The sequence below is a fragment of the Cynara cardunculus genome (genome assembly GCF_001531365.2).
Source record: "Cynara cardunculus var. scolymus isolate 2C chromosome LG 4, CcrdV1, whole genome shotgun sequence".
Classification (NCBI taxonomy): domain Eukaryota; kingdom Viridiplantae; phylum Streptophyta; class Magnoliopsida; order Asterales; family Asteraceae; genus Cynara; species Cynara cardunculus.
This window is the reverse complement of record NC_037531.1, coordinates 4,360,940-4,380,141: the sequence shown is the minus strand read 5'-3', so window position 1 is coordinate 4,380,141 and position 19,202 is coordinate 4,360,940. Positions and strand designations below refer to the sequence as shown.

At 35.7% G+C, this 19,202-nt stretch overlaps 1 protein-coding gene across 2 annotated transcripts; it reads left to right on the top strand.

Moving 5' to 3' along the window:
- Positions 1-2,598: 2,598 nt before the first annotated feature.
- On the top strand, positions 2,599-14,934 carry LOC112511580 (O-fucosyltransferase 9). Of its 2 annotated transcripts, none has more exons than XM_025117261.1 (10): positions 2,599-3,366; positions 3,968-4,040; positions 4,272-4,339; positions 7,085-7,173; positions 11,109-11,248; positions 12,247-12,398; positions 12,672-12,839; positions 13,492-13,659; positions 14,215-14,405; positions 14,530-14,934. In XM_025117261.1, the coding sequence occupies exons 1-10, from the start codon at positions 2,944-2,946 to the stop codon at positions 14,687-14,689; spliced, it is 1,632 nt and encodes a 543-aa protein (XP_024973029.1). In that variant the 5' UTR covers positions 2,599-2,943; the 3' UTR covers positions 14,690-14,934. The 2 variants fall into 2 exon arrangements, with proteins under 2 accessions (XP_024973029.1, XP_024973028.1); XM_025117260.1 differs by having other exon boundaries at positions 11,109-11,306; positions 12,194-12,398.
- Positions 14,935-19,202: the final 4,268 nt, after the last annotated feature.

Genomic DNA, 19,202 nt, shown 5'->3' with positions numbered 1-19,202 from the left:
ATTGTTACTTGTTAAGAGACGACAATAAATCAAGATGTATACCTGTGTTGGGATTTGTTTGAATGAATCTTGAGGTTGCGTAAACTTTAACCAACACATACACCTTAACATTATTTCGCTAATGTGGACCAATGATGTAGCTTTTATATAAAAAAAATAAAGATAAAATATATTTTTTACTTTATTTTTCTCTAATTTCAATTAAATAGTTTAAGAATACTATGTACATACACACACATAACGCCCGTGTATGCAACTCTGAGGCATAACCATACCCTCGGTTGCCCTGTTCAACATCCCCTACTGGTCTCGATCATAACGCCCTTGGTATAGTGAAAGTTCCAATAGTTTGTTTCCTTCATCATAGAGCCTTTGATAGGTGAAAATAATGGCTTAAAGATCATGTTGCTGTCATTGAGTTGATAGTATTTATCAAGCACAATATCTTTCTTGGACTTAATTATAGCTTTCGATGAATGCTACGTTTTAACAAGTTAAAACGAAAAGCAAAGTGTACATGATCATTAAGCGGAGGAGGTGTGAGATGGGGCTTGAAGATGGATGTTGAAAATAGATGACAGAGATGGTGGCCGATAGGGAATGGTTATGTTCTCAATGGTGTAACATACTATATTTTAAATTATTTAATAGAAACCAGAGAAAATTAAAAAAAAAATATTCTATATTCATTCTTATATAAAAGCATATATCCTCAGCCATATTAACAAATAATATTGAGTTGTATGTCACCTCATTCACCACCACATCATCATAGAAATCAGTTAATTAAATTTTTGATATGTCACATCTTAGGTATCAAAATTGAGATTGTGAAAATACGTTAAAAATAATAAAAACCAAAACAAAATAAGTTACAGTTTCATCCAATTTGTCCTACATAAAATATTAGTTTTACTTTTAAAAGGTTTGTTTAGCAGTCTGTCCCACAAATAAAGTAAAGACACATCATATTTTAATTTATTTTATATTTATTTAATTCATATTCATATTTTCTCTCTAATTATGAGAAAATTTAAGACATGTGTAGGGATGTACAAAAAACCGTCAACCCGTGAAATCCGTCCAACCCAACCCGTTAACAACCCAATTAAACCCAACCCGTCTACTCGTCAAACCGCCCACCCGCCAAACCGCTAACCCGCCAATTAGGAGGGTTGAAATTGGGTCGAGCCTAGCTCAACCCGTCAACCCGCCGCTAATATATAATTTTTATAAAATTATATATATATATATGTTTATATGTATATATATATATATATTAATAATGTATAAATTTTATATAATTTTTATTGATATTATATTTTGTTTCATTTTAACTAAAAGTATAGGTTACCAAAAGAGATTCACGATCAAAGAATGATGACAAATAATCTAATTAATAAGAAAAATTATTGATTTTTTTTGCAGCAACAACAAATTGATATGTTAGAAAATATGAATGATATTGATAGATATTTGATGGACGAATCCATCAATCTATGACGCTTTTAAAGAGTTACATTAGAAAAATGTTTTATCTAAAAGAGTTCCACTATGTTTATAGGATGATTTTGGACGTCTTAACAAATTCTATGATGCTTTTAAAATAAAGTGTCGTATTAGTTATTTTATACAACAGGACTTGAAAGTGTCATATGAGCATAGGTGTCCTATAAAATAGATGAGTTTACGGGACAATTCTCAAAATGTTTCTATAAAATAACTAATACGATATTTTATTTAAAGATCATTCTAAAACACTTGTTGAAACGTCCAAAAATGTCCTATAAACCTATTATAACATTTTTAGATAGGACGCTTTATAATATGGTCTATAAACTTAAGTTTTATGAATTATTTCATTCGTCAAATTATGTAACTACTAACCCGCCAACCCAACCCAACCCACCTCAACCCGTAAGGGTTGGGTTGGGTTATACTTTTGAATGGGTTGGGTTGGGTTGAGATTTTTCAAACCGTCATAATTGGGTTGGGTTGTAAAATTGTTGTAAACCGCCCAACCAACCCGCGGTCACCCCTAGACACGTGATTTCCATCTAGGGGGTGTTTAGGATTGCTTATTTGAAACAACTTATGTTTTTTTACAAAAACATTTATCAACTTATTATAACTTAGAAGAGTTTAACTTCTTTAAAAACTTCTTATTACCGGTTTGACACCAGTATAAATTGTTTATCCAAACACTCAAAAGTGTTTATTACCGGTGTCACATCGAAATAAGTCAATAAGTTGTTTTTATAAGCAATATCAAATGCATACAAATAGATCCTGACCATTCCATCTTAAAAACGTTTGGACCCATCAAAAACCGTCGTTCTAATCTAGTCCAATCTAATTACGTCATAATCTGATACAATTTAAACCGAACGGAAAAGTAAACAACGTTCAAAGTTTTACATTGACCAGGTATGTGAGTGCCGACAGATGTCACAAAATGTCGGTGAAGGTCCTCCAAAAACAAACAAGAGCGTCAAAAGTAATAAATAGCACCACGTTAAAAAAAATACCCAGAGTCACTCTTAAAGACGATACTTTTTCACTTTCTAATTTGTAATAAAGTGAATTAATTCTCCTTTCCTCTTGAATTCAAGAACATAGCAAGTGGGAATTTAATGGGATTTGCAGCTTCTGACGCTGCTACTCCCTTTGATTCCGATTCACATCAATTCAATTCTCTGCTGTTCTTGTTCTTATTACCTCTTCAAGAAAAGCTACCCTGATGCTGACATTATACTATTTGTATCAGTTTCTTGTACCCAAATCAACTTTCTTTACAGTTGCGTCTATACTAATCGGTTCCTAGTGTTTGTTCATCTGGGTTTCTTTTAATTTTGAACTTTTTGTAACTGGGTGAGAATTTTACAGAAAGTTAAAATCTTTTTGGTATTCGATTTTGCTGTAATCGACTTAAAGATCCCAAAAATGCACGGTTACAGTCGCTTAGGACGGCCAAGTACCAGAAGTGGGAGCATCTCGCCGTCTCCTTCACCGCCTTCCTCCCCTCGATTTCGTCAGACCCGTAGCAAAGGCGGCGGCGGAGGTGGTTTCCGGGGCGGGGGCGGCGGTGGAGTAGAGGTGAAGCTGCAGAGTTTTGTGGAGCGGTGGGTTTATGTTGTGATATCGGCGGTCTATAGGCGGCGAGGGGTTTTATTATTTGCTCCCCTGCTTTATATCTCTGTAATGTTATTGTATATGGGTACAATGGGTTTTGATGTTGGTATTATGAGTAAAAATAGCGGTACTACTTCTAAAACAGCTCCTTTAGGTTCTTTGTATCGAAGTCCTCAGGTTTTCCAACACTTGTGGCCGTTTATGGAAGCCGAGAATAATCGAACTACGGATTTGGTAATTTTGCTTTATTTCATTTCTATGCTGTGATTATATGCATATGCTTTTTGTGTTTAATCACATGGAATGCCTGATCCATATGCCCATTCGGTTGATTTCGTTAGGTAGGTCTTTGAGGTGCTTTTAGATAGAAGACATACTAGAAAATTTGTAGTTTATGTTGATTTGAGTACGGGTTGATTGACTTCAAGAGTTACAATTGGTTTTAATATGTGGGTATCTGGGGTTGATCATATAAGTAACAAGAATGATATTGGATTTGGAAGTACTTATGACTTCGGTGACGAATTTGCCCTCATGATCAATTTTCATATGATCTTTTTTCTTGAATGCTTGCTTATTGGGGATCCCTTTATTTTTGATTGATTGTAATTGGTAAATATGTAATGAGAATTGGGGGAATAGGATTTGGATCGGTGGTCTTAGATGGGCAAGCTACATTCTTGATGATAATTATCAAGAGCATATCATCAACTTCATTTAATTTTCTTTTCATCTTGCTTAGTGATGCAATTTCGTTTCTTTAACGTTGTAAATTGTAGTCTTGTTGTTTACCAAATGCTATCTAAAATCGTAATTTTGTGCATGGAAATAACAGATGATGAATGTGTGGAACATGAAGTTGCGTCAATCTTGGAGGCCTTGTATTCTTCTTCAGAATTCTCAAGCAGGTGTGTAGTTTTCAACCAACTTTGATCCAGAAAACGGAAATAATGGTGTTCATAGTCTTTGTGCCACATGATGCAAATTGACTCTGATAAATACATAAAACACATACCAAACTGCCAACTCCAGAAATGGAATGGAATTGATCACTAAATTATATTTTTTTTTATTGTTTTTCTTCCTTCTCTTATGTGTGTGCATGCTCGTTGATGTTTGTTTATCCATTCCGATTCCAGAACTACCAAAATCAAATGGCTTTCTCATAATTGAAGCAAACGGCGGGCTGAACCAACAAAGATTATCGGTACTTTTTCTAGACCTTGGAATGACGATGCACCATGCATTGCACTCATTTATTGCAAAGATTTTGAAAGAATTAATAATTATCTTATTGATTAATTTGGGAAACATTCATGATATATATATATATATATATATATATATATATGCATACTCCTATACAATTTGACTAGAAAACAAACTCCTATAAAATAGCAACTTAACATATGCTAAAACTAGTTGAGCTTCCTAATGTCTAAATTAGGAAACTTTCCCAAATTGTGGGAATATTTATAGCTCCCTGTAAAGTTGCAATGCAATCTCTCAACATTAGGTATTTAGGTCCTTGAAGATCCTTTGTCAATATTTTCATAATTGCTCGTGAGCTGGAGTTGTATCATGTATGTGAGACACATGTATTTTTTCATCAATGAAATGTCTTTGAATTGCATAGTAACCCCTTTCAAGATTAGGTCCTTCATGTACGGTAACCTTTTTTTCTAAATAGTAACCCCTTTCCAGGAGTTTTCTTTAGATACCTGAGAATTTGGTATATTTGTTCTTCCATCGGATTGTTCATGAATTGACTAATTGTGCTTACTGCAAAACCAATATGGGAAAGGTAAATGAGTTTCCTTACTAGGCGTTGGTATCTCCCTTTATCTACTAGGACTCATTAACACTCGAGTTTTCTCTGTAGCTCAACATAGCAGTATCCTGTAGTAAATGTGAGGTTTATTTGCGTTGTGAAACAAATATACCTTTCCTTGATTAAGCTACTTTCTGTTCCTAGAAAGTACCCAAGAATACCAAGATCTTTGACTTCAGCCAACACTTGTTTGATCCCTACAATCTCCTTTCTATCATGTTTAATTAGAACGATATCATCCACGTGGACAATAAGTACATTATAAACAATGTGTGATCAACTTGGAATTGGGTAAGCTGTGCCCTTTTGCTGATTCATAAGAGTCGACCAAACCATGTTCTTAGAGATTGCTTCAAACTATTAAAAGATTTTAACAGTTCACATACGTTGTTGTCGTCATAATTCTTCTGGAAATGGGATCTCCATGTAGATATTCTCTTTGAGATTCCCATTTAGAAATGCATCATTGATATCTAGTTGATGAAGTAACCAATCTAAATTTGCAGCAATTGACTTGATAGCATTACAAGTGTTGCAGTTAGAGCAAACGTTTCTCGATGATCAATACCGTAAGATTGGGTGATCAACCCATGGTGCCTTAACCCTTTCAACGCTTCCATCTGCCTTGTGCTTTACAGTGAACCTCCGTTTGTGACTTCCTGCTTTCTTCCCTGGTGAAAGATCTATATTGTTTCTTTCCGAAGCACTAATCTTCTCTTGAACGTTTATTTCCATCCAATCTTGACAGAATTGTTCCTGACAGGTTCCCATAAGAAAGAAAACAAATTAATTGGATATTGAGTACATGTGCGGATACCTTTCCTCAAGGCAATAACTTTTTTTGTTCGACTCTCCTCCTGCTCTTGCTCATTCCTTCTATGTGAGTTGATGGGTCATGCGTTCAACCTCCTTTTGAGCTTGTTTCCCCTTTCTTGAATATATATGTACTTCTTTAGCTATTGATTGAGGTGCATGTTGTTTAGGACACACGTGTCAAGATCACTGATCAGATATCTACAAAAGGAATCAACTCAGAAGTTGGATGTAAGGAAATGTAGGCTGACTTGGAATAATTTCCAAGTTTAGTGGTTGATTACTTGAAGCAAAGGAATTTTTATCATGCAAGATATTCCAACTCCAAGTTTGAAAGTGTACTATGCCCCCTGCCCCCTTTGAATTTTAATCTTGGCCATGGCTTCAAATACTTTTGTGGGGCAAAAGCATTTATACCCTTTTTTGTTTATAGAGTAACCGAAAAAAGCTTTGTGGATCGTGTTGATAGACATTGACAAAGGATGAGTATTCAAATACTTTTGGAGGTAGATTGGATTAAGGAAAGAGATGAATAAGAATTTGACAAGGTGTTTTAAACTGAAGGACTCGAGATGGTAACCCATTGATTGAGATATGCGGAAGCAAGGGTAGCTTCCCCGATAGGTGTTCTCCAACAACCGCCTTGTTTTTCTCTTCAGGAATCATTTTGTTACGGAGTAGTGACGCATCTCAACACTGCCAATCTTGTTTCTCGAACCTAATTCCTGAAAAACGCACATTGGGAAAGAGTATTTAAAAAAATGGCTGAATGGAAATCACGCAATCAAGATTCATTAGGAAAATAAAGCACATATTTTAGAATGATCCTAGGTGATATTGGAAGTAATCCTATCCCGACTACTTTAAATAAAAGTGCCATCAACTATCTTCACCATGAGATTAGATTTACAATGTTGATATTCAATGAAAATTGTCTCATCTCCGGGCGTATGATCTGATGTTTCCGAGTCAATGATCCACGGGTTTAATTGTAATTTTCCCAACTTACCATGTAGACTAGTGGTAGAGTGTCATAAAGGTGTTGCAGTGGAAGCAAATTATGATACCATGAAGATTTGATGGAATTAATCTTCGTCTATTGATTAAAATTGGAAGATATACATATACATATATATATATATATACACACACACACACACTCTATGAGCTTCTTCTTTCTTGATAGAAAATCAGCTTTTAATTGAGTATATTTGTTACAATGGTATTCGTGTCTTAGCTTTCTGTTTTTATATAACCACAGAAGCAAGTACAATTGAACTTATTCAGTTAGTATGTGAAAAAAATCAGATATGCGATGCAGTGGCGGTGGCAGGGCTACTGAATGCTACGCTTGTCATTCCAATATTTCATTTGAACAGTGTGTGGCGCGATTCAAGGTAGCCGATCTCTTTGTTTCTTGTTTTTTCCTTCTCATACTCTCACATGAAATTGATACTAAGGGGCCGTTTACCAAACATTTATCCGGGTAAGCGCTTACCAAGTCACGTTACCTCATTGGATGAATATGGTAAGGATCAAGAATCTTACCCGGTAAGAGCGAGACAAGGACCAAGAGTCTTACCCGGTAAGTGAGGGTAACGACTCTTACCATGGTAAGCGCTTACCGGGTAAATTGTTGCATATGATGTCATTTTGGTGGACTAAAATCTTCGGTAAGTAAATAATAGTGTTAAACCAGTAAGCACTTACCGAGTAAGTGTTTGGTAAACGGCCCCTAATATTTAAGTTTATTGGACAATTCTTTTATTGTTGCTGCTTTCTAAAGTATATCTATTTATTTTGATTATTTACTTTTGTTCTTTAGTACCTCGTGTTTTACTATGAACCTATGTTGTTATAGCAGTCAGGACTGATATTGGAAACAACGGTGGTATAGCGGTCCAAAAATAGCTGTTCATACAATATTTCTTAGAATTATACATATAATATATATACGTATGCATACATAAACATATCATATGCATTAATTAAAAATATAGTTTCAACATCATCAACTTAAACAAGTTTCACAAAACAAAATAGGAAAAGTGCAACTGCCCAAGTCAAACATAGCCCAAATCAAAACAGAAAGCTCAAATGCCCAAGTCAATGACTCAAAATAAAGCCCAGATAAACCCAAACTAAATAGCGCTATTGCGGTCCGCAATTTGACCCTAAATATCGGTCAAATAGCGGTAAATTGCGCCGATATTAACGGAACCGCTATTTACAGAACTATTTAACCACCGATATTTTGCATAGGTCCGAAATCCGCTATTGCGCTGCAATTAACAACATAGCTATGAACAAAAGCATATGGAGTATATGAAGAATCTTAGGTCTTATTTGATTTAGGGAAATAAATTTCTTTGATTCTTGTAACAGTGGTTGTTGGGCCTCCAAGGAATTAATAGTACCTAAGGGGAATCAAAGCTTAAATCCCGTATATCCGTTTTCATACCCACCCATAACAACCCGGTAACGATACGTTGATACATTCTCTCTTCTCCCGAGTGTCCCCCAACCGGCGAACTATTGAACTCCTTAAGTCATATTAATGAGGATCGAGATAATACCACCCTATCCTTATACCACAAGAGGTCATATTTGACGGAAAAACCCTTGTGCTCACCCCTTCCTGCTACAATGTCTTCTTTATTTTTCCCCGACTACTCGTCTTGACCAACCTCCCATCAAATTACATTCCATTGCGGCCCCCCATCACGGAACATTCGAGTCCTCTCCCAGTGGCCAGGTTACTTTTTCCTGACTTGTATATGTTATCAAAATCATACCCCATGAATTTCGCCACCTAATTCTGATAAGGTGGCTCGATCACCCTTTGCTCCAACAAAAAATTTAAACTTATCTGATTCGTTCGTACCACAAATTTCCTCGCGAGCACATACGGTCGCCACTTCAAGACAATGAAAACAATAGCTATAAGCTCCTTCTCGTAAATGGGTTTCTATCGCGCCTGCAAACTAAATACTTGGCTATGGAATGGAATAGGCTTATCATTTTGCATCAATATTGCTCCAACTCCACTTCCCGAGGCGTCTGTTTCATTCACAAATGGTTTAGAGAAATCCTGTAAAGCCAACACCAATGCTTCTATCGAATCTCGCTTCAACTTCTCAAAAGTTGTGGTAGCCTTGTCGTTCCACTCAAACTTATTTTTCTACAACAAATCCGTTAAAGGCCTTATTATTTCACCGTACGCTGCTATAAATTTTCGATAATATCCTGTGAGACCCAAAAATCCCCTCAACTGAGTCACTGAAATAGGTTGTGGCACTTTAACATTGCATCTACTTTTTCTTGGTCTATTTTGGAATGATGTGTCCTAGATAACCTAATTCACATCTTCCAAACTCGCATTTTTCCCCGATTTGCACACAACTGATGTTTCCACAAGCACTGGAAATACCATCTTCAAATGCTCCACAGGGTCACCCACGGATTTACTGTAGTCTGTAAACCAAGATATCGTCAAAGAACACCAAAACAAGCCGCCTTAGAAACAGTCTAAAAACATTGTTCATCAACGATTGAGAAGTGGCCGGAGCATTGGTAAGCCTGAAGGGCATTACCAAGAACTCATAATGTCCCTCGTGTGTTCGGAAGGACGTCTTATGCACGTCCTTTTTCTGCATCCTAATTTGATGATATCCGGCCCTCAAATCCAACTTGGAAAAACAAGTCGCGCCATACAATACATCCAACAACTCATCAATGACTGGAATGGGAAACTTGTCTGGCATTGTTCCTTTATTTAACGCACGGTAGTCGATACAAAAATGCCAACTACCATCTTTCTTTTAACCAACAAAACTGGGCTAGAAAATGCTCTCTGGCTATGTTGGATGATCCCGGCCCCAAGCATCTCGCGCACCATTTTTTCCACCTCATCCTCCTGGTACTGTAGATAGCGAGCAGTAAGGCCGAACGTTCACAGGTTCCACTCCCTCCTTCAAGGCAATCCCATTGTTGCCATTTGTTGCATCATAGTCTGAATATTTTCCTCGATCGATGTCATCCTCGTTTGTACCTCATCCATACTTTTTTCTACCTCCTCGATTCTTGACACAATCGAACGTGGCATGGTTCGAACCTGCTCTGATACCAATTTGATGAACAATTGGACTCAAATCCGATTTTATATCACTTATTTTCACTCTGATTACAATCGAATGGTTGCAACCAACAAAAACACAGCTACTGCTACTACGTCGCCAATATCCGAGAGATTGACCCTTTCCCAGTTGACAGAATCTTCCAAAATGCTTCTCCTCTCCATGCTCCCTCCTATTTGTACTCCCCAACGCACCGACTTAACTCCCAATACCACATCAACAGACTTGAAAAGACCATTCTACCCTCCCTACTTCTTTCTTCGAGAATGGGTAAACTGTATCTCAGGCTTATCACTGTCATCTTCTCATTATCCGCATCTACACCTGTACTTGTATAACCATGGTTCTAAAAGACGGCACGAGTTTTTGTAACGTGCTATTTGACTTGTTAATTATTTTTTTGCAATTGTCTTATTTTTACCTTTTACGTTGTTATGAGTTGTCGATATAACACTTTTTGTATGCTCTATAGACATATGACATATATGTGTATATATATAGGGTTGGGTTCCCATGAGAAATACCACTTTTCATGAGAAATGGAACCTTCACATAATATAATGTAACTTTCACACACACACACACACACACACACACACACACACATATATATATATATATATATATGAAGGTGACTGCCTTCACAGAAATTGGTGAAGGTACACATTCAGGTCTTGAAACCTTCACTACCTTCACGAAATATAACCTAACATTCACACAATATAACGGCACCTTCACCGCTTACTCTTTTCTTCAAAATCCTTTTTTCTCACGTGATCCCAAGTCCATATATATATATATATATATGAAGTACAGATTTACCACCTTAAACCATGCCTAGAAAAACGCCATGGCTCCCAAGGGTTGAGGCTTGACCTCATCATCACGCCACACCTCTCGTCATTTAGAACCTAGACTATAACATAGTAATAGTAGAGCCTCTTATTTCCGGATAAATACAACTTTTCCCTTTTCGACCAAATTGCATTTGCCTGCTACTAATCATTATGCAGTATTTATGGCATTTATTTTGGTCTACAAGGTTTCTTTATCGACGGGTATTTTATATTTTTTGAATAATGGTTAGATACCCCCATTAAAGTAAAGAGATAAAGATAGAAAAGAATATAGGAGCACCAAGGAAAAGCATGACATTTACGGAAGTTTAAAACCTTCCTTTTGCATCGAAATTGCAGCAAGTTCGGGGAGATATTTGATGAGGAATTCTTCATATATGCATTAAGACATCACGTGAATGTGGTTCGAGAATTACCAGAAGATGTACTCGAGCGTTTCGACAACAATATAAGCAACATTGTGAATTTGAGAGTCAAAGGTTGGTCAAGTCCAACTTACTACCTTCAAAAGGTCTTGCCAAAGCTTCTGGAGTTGGGGTATGTAAATAAGAAGCTTTGCCGTTTATTATTATTATCCCAATATACGCTCTATTCATAATTTTCTCGCTTTGTTCATAGATAAATATTTAATGCTACACGTAATGTTTTTAACAAATTTTCTATTTCGTAACCATTTTCACCGTTAACATGCTGATTTTGTAATATTTGATGACATAAATGCCAAGTTTTCAAGTTATATTGATTGGAAAAAATATATTGATTAACAACTTGGCATCCACGTCATCAAATGTTACAAGTTCATCAGGTTACAGGTCAAAATGGGTATGAAATAAACATTTTTGAAACTTCGTTACATTGATTGAGAAAAGTAAATTCTTTGTTACACTAAATAGGAACTAAGGGGCCGTTTACCTAAATACTTACCCAGTAAGCACCTACTTTAAGAGTCAACACTATAATTTATTTTACCGGGTAAGATTATAGTACATTAAAATAATATCGTATGCAACAATTTACCCGGTAAGCACTTACGCGGGTAAGAGTCGTCGCCCTCACTTACCGAGTAAGACTCTCCATCTTTATCATTGCTTTTACCGGGTAAGGTTTTTGACTCTTTCCATGTTCATCAGATAAGGAAAATTACCCAATAAGCACTTACCAGGCAAGCATTTAGTAAACGGCCCCTAAGTGCTGCGTTTTTATACATTTTACCTTTTTTCATACCGTTTTGGTGAGGTGCAACTTTATTCTCTTATAATGTAGATACTTTATGATCTATACATATTTATTCCTTTTTATGATGCTGCACGTCATTCTTTTTTCTTCAAATATTGTAGTATATGTTGCTAGATTTCTCGTTAAAATGGTCGACTTTTTCCATATATTTTTAACAGATAGGTCTGCGACATTATTTTATTGTGCAGGGCGGTACGTGTTGCACCATTCTCTAACAGATTGGCTCATGCTGTTCCTTCAGATATCCAAGGGCTTAGATGTTTATCCAATTTTGGGGCACTTAGGTTTTCAGAGCCTATACGCACACTTGCAGCAAAAATGGTCGATAGAATGATCCGGAATAGTTCTAGTAGTGGCGGAAAGTATATCTCCGTTCATCTCCGTTTTGAAGAGGTGTGTTTCATTGTCTTCTTAACTCTGGCATATAATATCTACAATATACTTCCTCCGTCCCAAAACAAATGTCCACTGTAAAGAAGTCATACAGTGTTAGAAATGTGTAAATATTGCACATGTTAGTTAACTAAATGACAATTTTACTCTTAATAGAGGGAGTCATGAATTTCTCCATCTCATAATCAAGGGTAGAATTGGAAAGTAGGCACTTACTTTTGGTAGCGGACAATTGTACATAATAACGAACCTGAAATGTTGTTTATTTTGAAGGACATGGTTGCATTTTCATGTTGTGTATATGATGGTGGGGAGGAAGAACAACACGAAATGGATATTGCTCGTGAAAGAAGTTGGAGAGGAAAGTTCCGGAAAAGAGGTCGGATAATAAGACCTGGTGCAATTAGGATGGACGGAAAATGCCCTTTAACTCCCCTTGAGGTATGTATGGCTCACAAATATATGGGGAGTAAATAATATACATTACAAAATGCATGTTGGATGCTTACTACTATTTTCTAACGTTATGTTTAGCAAACTAGCTGTTAGCTGAAAATCTAGTTGTTGGTTCATAAACTAGTCACATTTTTGTAATATCTAGCCGATAAGCTAAATGATAATGTCAAATGATCTAAAAGGAAATACAAGGGGCATAATGTGATAAAAGAGCGAAAAAACCCCAATAACGAAAATATAAGCGGTTGTTACTTGCAAGCTTAATGAACTTAATGGTCTGGGCGGCTTATTCACTCACCCATACATGAGTCTATTTAATGGTTAAGCCCTTAAGCAAAAATGGCTATATGGAATTAGTCAAGACCCCTCACTTGTCCCCATTAAGCCACCTCAAACAAATTATACTAGAAATACCCTAGAAATAATGGCTATATGCAATTGGTCTCCTATCCCTCAGGCTGACAAATTTATCCAGATAGACAACTTAACCCATACAGGGCTTAATGGAAAAAAAGAGTAAACATCCCTTAAGCTAGCTGTTGGTTAATGAACCCGGAATCATAGGGCTATTGATATCAAATACTTTGGTTTTCTTGCCATATTAGACTAAAAGTTATGTTGCTTGTATGATATGTAGGTTGGAATGATGCTTAGGGGCATGGGTTTCGATAACAATACTTCAGTATATGTGGCAGCGGGTAAAATATACAAAGCTGACAAATATATGGCACCACTTAAACAAATGTTTCCGCGGTTAGAAACCAAGGATACATTAGCTTCACCCGAGGAGCTCGCTCCATTTGTGGTATTTCTCTAGCTTTCTTGTTTCTAAAAGTTCTTTTTGAAACCAAATGACTTAATTACCCTTACACTTGTCACCACAAGAGTATCGTTGATATACTTGACGGTCCTTCAAAAAGGGTATATGATGCCACCTTCTGGGGAGGTAAAGTGCATCCTGAAGGTTGTTTAGGAGAATAACCTTCTGACGTATTTAAGAACGACTCTGCCTTACAGAAAAATGTCTCTTCCTAACACTAGGTATCTCGAAATATGTTAGAAGGTCATGCATTCAAAAAAATCTGTCCGAAGGTTATTTTCGTAAATTCCTGTGTCCCACTGGTAGGTGGGTGGTGCCTAGAGTCGAACTCCAGGCGTGTGACTCGTTCTGCAAGGATGTCCACCTCTTTAACTAAAGCCACGGGGACACAAAAGATCCGTTTTGAATTGAAAAGAGGAGTTGTTTTTTTAAAGTGAAAATTGAAATAAATTCGAAGTTGAAAATTGATGATCATTGAGAGGGAGTGCTAAAATGGAGTAGTCGAAAGAAAATGCTTACGGGCAGTTGGTTTTAACGCAGGGGTACTCATCTAGGTTGGCTGCTCTCGATTATACAATATGTCTTCATAGTGAGGTTTTCGTGACTACTCAAGGCGGAAATTTCCCACATTTCATAATTGGTCATCGACGCTATTCGTATGAAGGACATTCCAAGACAATAATACCCGACAAGAGAAAATTAGCTCAATTGTTCGACAGCCCCCGTATCAGGTGACACCATCTCTCTTTGGCAATATATATATATATATATATATATATATATTCATAGTTATAGTGATGTCTCAAGGTTCACAAATAGAATGATGTCGTTATTAACAATGATGATGATGTTTAGATGGGAGAGCTTTCAGCGACAGTTGCGGGAAATGCTTCATCATAGCGATGTAAAGGGAAGCGAAGTGAGGAAGCCGAGTGGGTCACTTTACACGTACCCGATGCCAGATTGCATGTGTAAGCAAGCAGCTGCTAAAAACTCGACAAGACTACGAAGATAAATCATCAATATAAATATAAATATAAATATAAATATATAAAAGAAAGGTCGAAGTTGATGACGACATGTAGTATTCTCAAATGGTGAATTGTGGTGAATTCTTTTATACGTATAAATGGAGGGGGTTGAAGTGAATTATTTTAGTTTTACACGTGTAGTTAGTTATTGATTTTGTATGTAGGTGAGGTGTATGTAACTGATGCACACTAATTAATTTGTTGTATATACTAAACTGAACTCAACTGATTTACAACAAACTCCTTTGCTTTAGATTAATTCATCACTTTCTTTACTACAAGGTTTGGAGTTTTTTTTTAGTATATGTTTTGGATGGATATAAGTAAATTTATTGAAATGTTAATTGGAGTAACGTTTTGGGAGTTTATTGTCACTTTTTTCGGTTATAACTCTCATTAATATTAATAATAATTTATTATGTCATCTATTTATAGATGACATTTACAAGTTACAGCCCAATGCTCTTTAAGCCTAATTACAAATATTATAATACAATACAAAGTAAAGATTTTATAAAAACTTTCAAATACTTAGGACTATTTTAGTCCTAACAAATTTTAAATGAATGTTAATTATTAATGAACATTAATTATTACTAGTATTACTAAATATTAATTATCAACAAATATTAATTAATTTTAATCAAACATGATACATTAATATCAATTATTTAGAATTATTAATGATATCAACTATTTTTACATTATTACTCAATATATTAGTTATCAAAAAAATATCATAATTCTAAAAATATTTATGTAGATTACATAAAAATTAAAGTTAAAGTTATTTTGTTTCATAGATAACGAAATTGTGCTAAATGATTTTAATAAATTTTTTGATTTAAGTATTAATTATATTTTTTTTAAATTATTAATTAGATAGAATATGTAAATTTTTATTTTTATTCATATTATACGTAAAGATTATTTAAAATTATAAATTAATGTATATACTTTTTAATTTCTTTTACCAACATGCTATCGGTGCCAATATGGGCATATTGGGGGCAATGAAAGAAATAATRGATTAGTCCTTGTACTTTAGGCATTATTATTTATTTTGTTTTTCAAAAAAGAATTAAGAAATACTCATGGTAACCATTCAAGCCGACGAAATTAGTAATATTATTTGTGAACATATTAAGCAATATAGATATGATTGCATCGCGATGCCTAAGAACACGATCWAATAGATCGTTGTATCGAGTAGTTGGATCATAGTCTCTTACCATAAAAATGGATGCATGTGTAGCAACACCAACTATGAGAAATCCACCAATCCACATATGATGTGTGAACAATGACAGTTGTGTACCACAGTCAGTAGCTAGATATGGAATTTATAATATTATATATATATATATATATAATCAATTTAAAATTCCCTTAATTAAAATATTATATTATTTAATTTTTTTACTATCTTGATTGTATTAATTAACATATTATATTATTAGGGATTTGTTTTAATTATATGAGTGAATTACAAATATGGTCCCTCATGAATACTGTCTTTTTGTTTTGGTCCCTTTGAAACATAAAGTATATTTTTGGTCCAAAAATTGAGTTTTTAGCCCAATCCTGCCCCTCCCACAGATGCCTTAGAATTGGATCCGTTAACGCAGTCATGTGTCCTTCACGTGAGGGGCATCTTGGTCTTTTTACCTATTTTCTTCAACTCTCATCCATCTCCAAGAACATACCCAAGTCTGGATCTCAAGAGTCAAGAACAGTTAAGCATGCACTTATAGTTTCTCCTTTGCTATTTTGGATGAGCACCAGGGACGGACCATAATTTTTTTTAAACGGTGGCACCATTTGACCATAAGAAAAAAATATATAGGAAATTTTTTTAAAATTGTGACACCGTTTGACTATAACAAACAAATATACAGAATTTTTTTTCAAAAGGTGGCACCGTTTGACTAAAAAATGACACTAACATGATTCGGACTTGGGTGTGGGGTGGAATAAAAAGGCTTGCAAACCAACTCTACCAAATAAAACTTGTTCTCATTGTAGTTTCAAAATACATACGGTGGCACACAACAAATTAATAGGTTGCACCGTTCACGAAACCTAATTTTTTTACCCTTTGGCAGAGACATAATACGGTGGCACGTGCCATCTATACCACATACATAGGTCCGTCCATGATGAGCACCTTTCTCTGGGAAATTTATGGTGTTCATGTGTCTACTCGAAGAAGGATGAATCGATCATTGCCTCTGTGCTCAATGAAAAGGATGTAATCATTACCGTCGATGATGTAGCTAGGATTCTTCAACGTCATTCTTCTTCATCAAATGTTTATGAATATCTACGTTCAAATGAAGCACATAAAAAAGTTCTTCATATTCTTGAGTATCGATTAAAAGATGAAGAAGCCAATGTTTGGGAACCATTCTTCTTAAGCATATGTCGAGAATCTAGTTCAATGTCTCATTTCAAGGTTAGTGGATAGGATCAATCACATAGTAATGTCACGAGACTTGCTCATGCTCTAATTTTTAAGAAGAATATCAACTTTGGGAAATACTTTTTTGATGAACTGGTGAGAAAAATCACTCTAAAAAGCAAAAGAAGGCTCATGTCCCATTTGTTCGATTTTTGGCTCTAATCATTGGTGACAAACTTGGAGATAAAGTTCCAAGTCCTTCTGAAGATTCTACTCTAGAAATCAATCACATTATCTCCAATAGAAGACCCTGCCATCAGATCCCCCAATGCCTACAGGTACGATTTCATTTGCTTAATCTTTAAGACAAATTTAGAACTCTCCATTGGAGAGAGAAACAACAAGGGAATTCTTATTAACCAAAATTGCTTCCTTATTCAAAAAGAGATCCAAAATAGCCTCCTCTCTTTCACCTTCTTCTTGGCCATCCAAGAGATTAAAGAAACCGATGTCAGCTCAAAAAGAGTATCGGATTCTCATACGACTACCTTGGTAGCTACTGTCGTTCCTCTTTCCAAAGAGGTAATGAATCTAAAAGAACCTTGAAATCTACCCAAATCTCTGTTCCTTCCATGAAAAAATGGAAGTTACCCAGTCTAGCCAAACTGGAATCTTCAAAGAAGACCTAATCATCCTAAAGGACTAAAACCTCAAACTATCCAAAGGCTCTCAAAAGTCTTCGGATATTGAAATTAGCCAATCAGAGTCCATGGCATCTGACACCCAACCAGCTCCACAATACCCTCCCAAAAGGGTACTTTTGTACACAAGGGAAAGCTCATAAAATCCATCACGGCATCCTTGTTGTCCAGTGGTGTGAATGAGGATCCACCCGAAACCCAAACAACCTATTTGATCACTACCACAACAGCCTTATCATCACATTCTATATCACCTATACATTCTAATGAACCTATAATCACCACTATGGGGGAGGATAACACATATATGATGACTCACTTGCAAGAATTCATGGTTCACAGGTTTCAATGGAATCTGATGATATTGGCAATCCAGCTCAATCAACCACCGTCACACCTGCCATATCTCATGAGATCATCGGTCTATCACCTTCATCATTTAAAAGAGATGAGCAAACTTCAAATGATCATCCATCAAGTAGTACACCAATGAAAAAATGATGCTCAAATACCTGCTTACTCCATTCCATCTCCTCAAGTTAGTGGTGGATCTTAGCAAATCTTCACCTCTTCCGATGTGATCACTCAAATTTGATTCATAGATCAAACCTCAATCATCGACTGCAACTCATCCATGGTGTGGTCGCATGCATTAAGTTCATACACTTTATGATCTCCCATCTCATGTTGTTGACCAACTTTGTGAGTTCAATCTTCAAACTTGCTTAACAGCATCTCGGTTGGCCACTTTCACTAAAAATTTCTTGGAGAAAAACCAAACATTAGATGAATGATTTAAAAATATGGAAGAAGACTCTAAAGGAAACAAGCTGAGACTCACCACGATTGTATGAATGAAGTGCTAAAGAAGATCGAGGTTCTTGAACGATCACATGATCAGACTCATAAAGTTATGGACGCGGAAAACAAGCTTCAAGAAGGCATTGGTAATTCTCTGGATCTTGTATCAGAATCCTTAGAGTCGATCAAAGCATAGATTGACTAGCGTTAATCAAACATGATATCCATTGCTCAGGATTTGGAGACCTTGATAAGTGTGCAAAAGCATACACTTTAGCACCTAATTATGACTTTATTTCACTTTATTTTACACCTTTCCCAACCCTATATTGAGTCTTCTAGTCTTATTTTATGGTTTTTTATTCATTGAGCTAAGATGCAGGAATGGTACTGTTTTATGTATTTGATGAAAGAAATGCTGACATAAGCATTACTGTAGCAGGTGTGTACGTTGCTACAACACTAGATATTGGCACAACTGGCTTAATCTCGTTGAATATTTTGAAAAGTCAAATTTTCGAGGAGGGCATCTTCTAGTACTGATAGCAGACGGTTTGATAGAAGATGCCACTGAAAGATACCTTAACCTTTTGT

Excerpts from the sequence above, each read along its gene's own strand:
- LOC112511580 (XM_025117260.1), top strand. The coding sequence starts at position 2,944 with ATGCACGGTTACAGTCGCTTAGGACGGCCAAGTACCAGAAGTGGGAGC. Across the intron at positions 4,340-7,084 it reads TGAACCAACAAAGATTATCG|ATATGCGATGCAGTGGCGGT; the intron begins GTACTTTTTCTA and ends GAAAAAAATCAG. Across the intron at positions 13,660-14,214 it reads AGGAGCTCGCTCCATTTGTG|GGGTACTCATCTAGGTTGGC; the intron begins GTATTTCTCTAG and ends GTTTTAACGCAG.